Source organism: Solanum lycopersicum, chromosome 6 (assembly GCF_036512215.1).
Source record: "Solanum lycopersicum chromosome 6, SLM_r2.1".
Taxonomy (NCBI): Eukaryota; Viridiplantae; Streptophyta; class Magnoliopsida; order Solanales; family Solanaceae; genus Solanum; species Solanum lycopersicum.
In genome coordinates this window covers 8,508,422-8,519,125 of record NC_090805.1, presented here as the reverse complement: position 1 = coordinate 8,519,125, position 10,704 = coordinate 8,508,422, and the positions used below count along the sequence as shown (strand labels likewise).

Genomic DNA, 10,704 nt, shown 5'->3' with positions numbered 1-10,704 from the left:
CCTTGTGTCGTCACACGGCAAATGAGACTTCAAGAAGTCTCATCTAAGCCTCTCGTATCATTCATTGCATAATAAATATTGTAAAATAGGTAAGAATTTGAAACTTTCTTCACACACGAAGAACTCTTTAATAAACAATACACAAGCGGAAGATTTTCATTTAAAACATTAAATCTTTACAATATCTACTTGAACCATATAAACTTTAGGGTATACGACACTTGGTACTAATCCCATACAAGACAATAAAATTAAGTCTATGACATAAGGGACATGTGGATATTGTCCTCGAATCAATGAGGACTCACTAATACTTTATATTCAAGGCTTAGAAAACTATCCATCCTTCATGGAACATCAAGACTTCCAATTCCCTATACTTAAGTCAAAAAGGGAAAAGAAGGAGTACGCACATTAGATGTACTAAGTATGGAAGCCATGCAAAAACGATGAAAAAGGGACATTTAGTAAATAACATTCTTTTAATGAATTTCGATTTAAGCATCATAATATAAGCAAAAGAAAAACATTTAACAACATAGAAACATATAAGAAATCATTTAACAAAAAGTCACAATTTTAGCAAATATTACAGTGAGTTCACTTCACTATACAGTGAACTCAATTCACTGTGATGTTCCTTTACTTTACTTTAAACACCTTTAGCATGTAATCTTCTCATTCAAAACTATCCTAAGATTCACGTAAATAACCCAAAGAGAGACCGCCCATACACCTTCTCTAGATGTGCCTAAACGACCTTCAAGATTACTTATAATGAGTCACAACACACTTATAAAGCATCATAAACATCAAGGTAAGATTCTCCTACCAAAGGTGATTCTAAGTCTCACTTGAGTGAGTTGTGAAGCGATCGCCCATACAATCCCTTACACACACACTTAAGATATCCTATAGACTCCCTAAGATAGAATCATTCTCACTTAATACATTAACATATAAATGATATGACATTCTCCTTCCAAAGGCTATCGAAAGACTTACTTAAATAAATTAAGAAGATAACGTCCATAGTGATCTTTTCAAGATTACCTAATAATCCTTAAGACTACCTAAGGCTTAGATAATGTCCACATAATGAACCAACTTCCCTAACTAGAGTCATTCTTAAGACTTATCTAGGTAAGACTTTTATGCCCCCTTCACACCTTAACTAGAAACCCTTAATTACTCTAGATAAGTACTACTTCATATTAACATACTTTCTTAACATAAGCCATTACTTTCACTAGTTAAGAGACATTCAACACATTGAGGATATTCAAGCAATGGTCTTAGAAAAGACCTAGGGACTCTCACCAACACCTTCAAAGACCATTATGCAATGTCTAGATAGCGTCCCATACCACCACCTAAACTTCATAGAACTTCTCTAGTGCTAGTAAGTATCCCATATGATGGAATAGACAATAACCGACATAGACCATGTTAGTAAAGCATGGAATCCGGATTTCTAACCTACTCCGATGAGGGTGTTCTACTTGCCAAGGGTAGAACTAGGACACATCTCATGTAGACACATGATTAAGGACCATGAAGGGCTTTTATGCACTCTAGTCTCATTCTCAAGTAGAGCTACATTGTACTCTAGTGTCATTAACAAGTAGAGATACTTCCCATAACATAATCACTCGATGCTAGACTTGGTTCTCATAGAGTAATTGACATTAAAGGATCAGATGAAGAGGTTCCTTGTCAAGTTCATAACCTAATAACATTCACCCTACCAAAGAGGTCAATTAGGGTTACATTTTAATGGCGACTAAGATAGATCATTATGACTTTCCTAAGGATGATATGATGTTGTTCCATCCAATCAACACTATGTCCATAATTCCTTTACATGAAGGATACCATTACGGCTCTCAACTTCAATATTCATAACATAACCTTTACCACATACATGACCTTCTTAACATCCTCTAAGGTCTCACATATCTTTTATGCATACATGACAAGGGTGAACAAACCCTACCTAGTCAAGACATCTCATATTTACATATCATTCATACATATGTCAAGTAAGGGACACAAGTCTACCAAACAAGACACAACATTCTTTTCCGTTATCACATATAGCATATCATTCTTTTAAGAACTTAGGAATGACCCTTATCATCTTAATGTCATCCTATACATTACTATATAATTATCAATATAACCATCATAACTCATATAGTCAAGTAGGAACAATCATGTTCAACATTTAGGACTAAACATATAAGCACATAGTCATAATCTACATGATCTCTTAACATATATAGAAAGCACACATACTTTCACATTACTTGACATGTGAATAGATATGCTCATACTTCACATAAATCAACTAATCAAATCATCATAATACTTCAAGTAGTGCCGACAAGTCTATGATCATCATATTGCACAAAGTAACGGCGACAAGGCCTAATCAATTCACAAAGCACCGCTAACATAAGTGTACCATACCAATCAGAACATAATTGAAGTCTAATTAACATAAAATAAAAGGAATTAGGGCAGCATACCCCCACTCAATCTTACCACTTTGATTCCAATGCTAAATCAACCAATTCAATAATAGAAGACCCTAACCCATGGTCATAACCAACAATACAATACAATTATATCAATAATCAATGAAACTAAGTCAATTAATTACATACTTATAAATCTAATACAACCTAGATATCAATTGAATATAATTATTGCATCATTATATAGCCCATAGAAAATTACAATAGAAATTTTAAGCCTTAAGTTAATATCAATTCAATAAGTCTAACATTCAATAGATCTAAGAATATTCAATACTTAATTGATCAAATTGAAACAACCTTTAAACCAATTAACCATAATCTATACATGAATCAAAAACCCATAACAATCTTTACATGAATTCATGAATATCAAAGCATAATCAGTTCACCCATATTTTTGTGAAATTTAGAGATTTAAGAAGATCAAGGGTTCATGGAGAATTTCATTGGAAAATATCAATTATACATTAATTTCATTATATATAAACGTTTGGAAACCATTTATGCAAGAACCCAAGAGTTAGAGTAGAAATTGGACTTTTTCATCTTTTTGAAATCTTTGAAAATAATATTTGAAATTGGTTATAAGATAATATCAAGCCTTATATGAAGAACTAACATACCTTATTTGAAGAATAAAAAGCTAATTGAAAAAGAAACTCCATTGAAGACCCATCTTCATCTTCACTTTGAACTCACATGAAGGTTTTTAGAGAACTTTTAGGGGGAATATGTTTTGATTTGGGTGTTAGGGTTATAATGAGAGTTTAATGACTTATATACTCTTAAAATACCCATAAACACTCAAAAAAACCGTTGAAAGACTTATAGGGGCTTGGGGTGAATTTACGACTTCACCTCTCAACTTAATAAAAAGCTAGCAGAAAACTCATAAACCCATCAACGGATGCATCGACGGTGCGCGGTCTCACCCACGTCCCGTCGATAGGGGTCTCTTGGGTTGCTTCAGAGAATCCTCAACCTGCAGGAATTTTGGCACTATCTACGATACGCATTGACGGGCCGTTGCCTGGTCGATCGGCCGTTGTTTGGTCATTGCCTGGCAATGTTGAACTCCAATATTGGGGTCCTCCTTTAGGGCCCCTTGTGGTTCCTACATGGAGTCATACGCAGATGTTTTCACCTAAAAATTTGTTTGTATACGATTTTAGGACCTACAACTTATGTGTAATCCAAAACGAACACGTTTGACCTCCAACACACTGCCTATATACTCTATAATAACTCATTTAAGGACCTTATAACCTAGTGAATCACATATACAAACATAAAACCACATATGAGGCCCATAGGTCACTTAGTCATCGAACGTCTTGGTCGTTCCTTGACGTTTGACTTCTAAAGCACCTAAAATCTTAGACACTGCCTTAAACCCACATTATGAACCATTTTAGGACCTTATACCACTAGGACAATCATTTTACTCTCTCGATTCACCTAAGTCATTTTTGGGGTTTACATTATGACCTCAAAGATCAAGACAAAGGAATCTATGGCGGTGAAAGCAATTTCAGTAAAGGTCACCACCAAGAGTATACTAAAAGAGGAGGAAGCCCCAAGACAATATCCAAGAGAGGAGAAGGTATATCCAACCTTGAAGGAATTAGAGGCAAAGGTCTACCCATTTCTAGATGCAGATGTACCTATGATTCTTGAGGAATTGCTAGCTAAGAAAGGTATTGATCTTCCTGAATCAAAGAGGCCCAAAGAGATCAATAAGGTTGGTGATCCTAGATATTGCAATTTCCATTGCGTCTTTGGCCACCTGACAAGTAAATGCTTTATCTTGAATGAGAAGATCATGATGTTAGTAAGTGAAGAAAAACTCATCATTGACCAAGATGAAACAGTGGACGCAAATCATGCTAGTGCAGCACCAAATGAAAAGAAGTGCTCAAGGTCCTCAACTATGACAAACAATATCTTCTTGCAATTCGGAAATTTAGCGCCTACTGAAGTTAATTGCCCAAAGAAAACTCTTGAGGGTTCACTAGATATAGACAACCACAAAGAAAATGATGCTGATGGTTGGACTTTTGTTACTTATAATAAGCGGAGACATCAAACACTCCTTACGATACGACTTCCTAAGACATGAGCAACAAATACTACCGTGAATAAACTACAACCATCAAAAAGTGTCAAGCTTTGTACTAGCCGAAAGATCAATGGTTCTTCATCACAAAAGGTCCGAAGGCCCATTACATTGGGTGAATTCTTTCCTGAAAAATTCTTTTGGGTTGTCAAATTGGTGCGACACATGTTATTTCCAGCATAGACGAAACAAAGGGAAATGAAGGTGAGCGTAATCCAACAATAATACAAGAACATCAAACTGATAAAAAAGTTTCCTCGTGTTGTGCTACAATCTCCTTCATAGATGATGACTTGTTGTTAGGGTCTAACATACATAATAGGACCTTCTTTGTTGTAGGGTCTATTCGAGAACAAAATCTCAATCACATACTAATCGATGGTAGTTTAACAGTCAATATCATGCACAAAGTTGTTTTGAAAAAATGTGAATTCTCTAATGATGAATTTTCAAAAAGTAACCTAACGATCCAGTGTTTCAATCAAAGAGGAAAACGATCCATAGGGAAGATTCGTATAGGATTGTCCATTGGCAACGTGGAATCAAAAACTTTGATTCATGTCATAGATGACAAAACATCACACAACTTGTTGCTTGGGCTTCGTTGGGTTCATGAAAATGGAGTGATACCATCTACTTTGCACCACCACATGAAGTATATGAAAGATGGTGAAGTTATCAAAATAGATGCAGACATCAATCCTTTTACTGAGACAAAGTCATGTTTTGCATATGCAAAATTCTATTTAGATTCTAGAAAAATAAATATGGAGGAACAGGTAGAAGCCAATCCAATTGATCTCAAAGATAGTAAAGTTCAATGGGACGCTATCAAGATGTCTTAGAAGACAACGGAAGAGGTTTCGATTAAGCTTTCACCACCTAAAGGAGACTTGCAGAATAATATGGACGACGAGCAACCAATTTTTTGCTATATTCCACTAAACATTAAAAAAGGGTCAACCATTGCTAGAGGAATTTACTCACCAAGTCCATCCACCGAGGAAGGAACTTAGTCACATAACATTCCAAAATTTGAAGGAGAAAATGACTGTTCCTGTTTCACAAGTCCAGTGTATCGATTTGGATTCTTCTAAAATCAATATCCAAGTTGATAAGATGAAAGGGAACTTTCATCAAAAGGTCTTCACATTGTTTGAAAAATTAGGCTATGATTTCTAAAATCCAACGAAGTTAGGAGAACTCACGGATGAAGTCAGTGGTGAAAACATACACAGTCTTACAAAGTCTCAAATGCAGTTGAGAAAGCAAAGATAGCATGTCTCCATTCCTATGATTAGGTTAGGATTCAACATGCCGGAGCCTCTTCGGATTTTGTCTAAGAAGGGTAAATAACTTAACTTCATCTCACTACACCTCTACTAAAAAAGACAGAGGAATCTAAGAAGGGTAAAACACCACGACGGACTTTGGTGTTTGAGTGCATTCTAAGACTAACACCCTATGTTTTTGCATTTGAATGATTGGGCCGCAACAATGAAAGACAAATCTCTAAACAAGTAGACGAATAAGCCCCACCTCAAATACCTATGTATTTTATCGCTTGGGAACTAAAAGAAAGTCATTATCCAAAGAAGGTTGCTGGAGTATGAAAATCAAGATTCTTGTGATGTAATTGATGACATGGAGATTCATAGTGTTTTCCCATCATAATTGAAGAGAAAGTCTATATTGTCAATCACCACTGGTGGTTCTTTAAAGGTGAAAAAAAGCACAATTGTTTTCACCAACCAATTTCATGGAGAAACCAAGAAGGAGGAACGTAAATCAATCACAATCTTCATGGGAAGTGAGGTGGAAAATTCAAACATGACACAATCATCCTATCACATAACAGTGAAAGAAGGTCGAAACGTTGATGATACAAATGATGATGCCCAAAAGGATCACCCTTAATTGGAGGATGACATACAATCAACCATAGACGACCTTAAGGAACTAAATCTAGGCACTCTAGAGGATCTACGTCCAATCTTCATTAGTGCACTTCTTACACTAGAAAAAGAAAGGAAATACTTCAAGTTATTAGTTAAGTTCAAGGATATTTTTATTTGGTCGTACAAAGAATTGTCAGGCCTTAGTCCTAGGATAGATATTCATCATCTGGGGATAAAAAAGGGAACACATCCTATAAATTAGTCACAACAAGTGTTTCATCCGGAGTTGGTCACATAATTGAAGCGGAGGTCAACAAGCTCATCGAAGTTGGATTTTTTCAAGAAGTGAAGTACGCTTTGTGGATCTCAAATATTATACCTATTAAGAAGATAAATGGTCAAATACATGTCTCCATTGATTTTTGAGATTTGAACAAGGCATGTCCAAAAGATGACTTCCCTCTGCCAATCATTGAGCTCATGGTTCATGCTACAACTGGGCATGAAGCTATGTCATTTATGGATGGTTATTCTGGATATAATCAAATCAAAATGTATCCAAAAGATGAAAAATATATTGCATTTCAAACACCGAAAGGGATTTATTGTTACAAAGTGATATCCTTTGCTCTAAAAAAGGCTCGGGCCACCTATAACTGTGCAATGAAAAACATATTTGATGTCATGATTTATAGAAAGGTGGAATATTACGTGGATGACTTAGTGGTTAAGAAAAAGCAAAGGGAACACCATCTTGAAGACCTTCAGATTGTTTTTGGAAGGTTAAGGAAGTTTGACTTGAAGATGAATCCTCTCAAATGCGCATTTAGGGTTACCTCAGGAAAGTTTCATGGTTTCATTGTGCATCACCATTGAATTGAAGTTGATCTATCAAAGATTGATGACATTAAAAAACTGTTTGAGTTAAAGAACTTAAAAGACATCCGCAGTCTGCAAGGAAAATTGGCATTCATCCGAAGGTTTATTTCTAACCTGGATTGACTATGTCAATCCTTCTACTATTTGATCAAGAAAGATGCTCCTTTTCACTGGGATCAATCATGTTGAAATGCCTTTGAAAGTATCAAAACATACTTGATGAATGCACCTTTATTAGGGGCACCGACTTCTGGAAAGCCATTGATACTATACATTGAGTCGTAAGAGCGATCACTTGGGGCACTTCTTGCTCATCAATGAAACTAAAAAGGAATAAGCATTGTAATATTTGAGTCGTAGCTTGATAGGAGCTGAGTGGAATTATACACCCATTGAGAAGATGTGCTTAACATTGCTTTATGCAATAAAAAAAATTGAGGCATTATTTTTAAGGGTACACTATCAAGCCAATTTCTCAAGCTGATTCCGTGAAGTTCGTAGTGACTCGACCAGTTATCTTGGGATGTGTAGCAAGATGGTAGGTATTGTTTAATAAATATGAAATAATATACACACCTCAAAAAGCTGTGAAAGGGAAAATACTTTCTAATTTCCCTGTTAATCACCCTCTTTTGGGAAAATGGGAAGCTTCAAATGAGTTCCCTCATGAAAATGCATTTTTTACTGAAGAGTTGTCGGCGTGGACAATGTTTTTTGATGGATATGCATGTAGAGATGGAGCAGGGGCAGGAGTGGTGTTGATATCTCTAGAGCGACTAATCTTACAATTATCATTTGTTTTAGCTAAAACGTGTTCGAATAATGGTGCAAAATACCAAGATTTGACTGTGGGCTTTGAAATGACATCACATATGAAGATTCCTCATTTGGATGTCTACGGTGACTCTCAATTGATCATCAATCAACTCTCAGGGAGTTACGAGGTAAAGAAGGAATATCTCTTTTCATATCACCAATATGCTACTCTTTTACTTCAAAAGTTTGATCAAGTGTTCTTAAATTACGTCCCAAGAGAAGAAAATCGCAGGGCAAACACTTTGGCTAACTTGGATACAACTATGACACTTGGAGAAAATGAGACAACAAATGTGCATGTATGTAATCGAACGGTTAGTCCTGGTTGTATTGATCTTCAAGTGGATGAAAGCCATCATACATATGTTTAAGTGGTTGAAGAGATATATAGGAGAAAAACAAAAATTGAGTATCTTGAACATGGAAGAATACCTGCGGATCCACGAGTACGAGCAAACATTAAGAGAAGGGCACCATGATTCATCTTTCACAATGAAATATTGTTTTGTCGTTCTTGTAAGGTACTATTCTTGTGGTGTGTTGAAAAAGAAGAAGATCAACAAAAAATAGAAGAGGCACATTATGAAACATGTGGAGCACACCAATCAAGGCCTAAACTTCATTTTCACCTCAAGAGGATGGGCTACTATTGGACAACAATGGTGATGGACTGCTTAGAGCATGAAAAAGAGTGTAAAGCGTGTCAATTCCATGCTAATTACATCCATCGATCTCCAGAGGCCCTTAATCCTATTGTAGCGTCATGGACATTCGATGCATGGGGACTTGATATTATTGGAACTCTTCCAAAGTCTTCAAAAAGAAAATTGTATATCTTGGCTGCCACTGACTATTTTTCTAGATAGGCTGAAACTGTACCATTAAAAGAGGTAAAAAAGGACAATGTTGTTGATTTTATCAAATGAAACAAAATTTTCAAATATGACATACCAAGATGTATAATTACTGATAATGGAAAACCGTTCAACAATAAACTAATGAGTAGTTTTTGCGAGAAGTTTAGTCTAAAGCAACATAAAACTTTAATGTACAATTCACCTGCCAATGGTTTTGCTGAATGTTTTAACAAGACACTCAGTAACCTATTGAAGAAAGTAGTTGCAAAGAATAAAAGGGACTGGCATGAGAGACTTGGTGAATCTTTATGGGCATATCGTACAATCTTTAGAACAACTATGAAAGCGACACTGTTTTCATTGGTGTATGACGTAGAACTAGTCCTTCGATTGGAGAAGCAAATTCCATCATTGTGAATAGCAGTGCAAGAGGCACTTTGAGAAAATGACACAACAAATGTGTGTGTGTTTCATCTATGGGTTATTCCTAGTTTTCTTGATCTTCAAATTTATGAAAACCATCATATATGTGTTCAAATGGTTGAAGAAGAAAATTGGAGGAAACCACTAATTAAATATCTTGAACATGGAAGACTTCCTGAGGATCCACGGTAAGATCAAACATTAAGAAAAGGGCACCACGATTCATCTTTCATGATGGAATAGTATTTCGTCATTCTTTTGAGAGACTATTACTGCAGTGTCTTGACAAAGAAGAAGTTCAATAAACAATGGAAGAGGCACATTCTGGAACATGTAGAGCACACCAATTAGGGCCTAAACTTCATTTTCGTATCAAGAGGATGGGCTACTATTGGACGACAATGGTTATGGACTGCTTAGAGCATGCCAAAAAGATTCAATTCCACGCTAATTACATCCATCAATCTCCAGAGGGTCTGCATCCGACTGTAGCCTCGTGGCCCTTCGATGCATGGGGACTTGATGTTGTTGGACATCTTCCAAAGTCGCCAAAAGGACAAATGTATATCTTGGCTGCCACTGACTATTTGTCTAGATGGGCTGAAGCTGTACCATCAAAAGAGGTAAAGAAGGAAAGTGTTGTTGATTTTATCAAATCAAATATAATTTTTAGATATGCCATACCAAGATGTATAGTCACTAATAATGGAACACCATTCAACAATAAACTCATGAGTAGTTTGTGCGAGAAGTTTAGTTTTAAGCAACATAAATCTGCAATGTACAATGCACTGCCAATGGTCTTGCTGAAGCTTTTAACAAGACACTTGGTAACCTATTGAAGAAAGTAGTTGCAAAGAATAAAATAGATTGACATGAGAGAGTTGGTGAAGCTTCGTGGGCATATCGTACCACCTTTTGAACAACTACACAAGCGACACATATTTCATTGGTGTATGGCGAAGAAGTATTCCTTCCATTGGAGAAACAAATTCCATCGTTGCGAATAGTAGTACAAGAGGGACTTACAATTGAAAGCAATGCTCATCTTAGTTTAGCTAACTTGGAGGCATTGGTTTAAAAAAAAGACTGGAATCACAACAAAGGTTGGAGTGTTATCAAGTTCGACTTGCAAGAGTATTCAATAAGAAAGTGTACCTTGATCATTTCAA

The 10,704-nt window shown here is 36.0% G+C and overlaps 1 protein-coding gene across 1 annotated transcript; it reads left to right on the top strand.

Moving 5' to 3' along the window:
* Window positions 1-8,143: 8,143 nt before the first annotated feature.
* On the top strand, window positions 8,144-8,623 carry LOC138349204 (uncharacterized). Its single transcript, XM_069299536.1, has one exon. It carries the CDS (start codon window positions 8,144-8,146, stop codon window positions 8,621-8,623), a length of 480 nt encoding a protein of 159 aa, XP_069155637.1.
* Window positions 8,624-10,704: the final 2,081 nt, after the last annotated feature.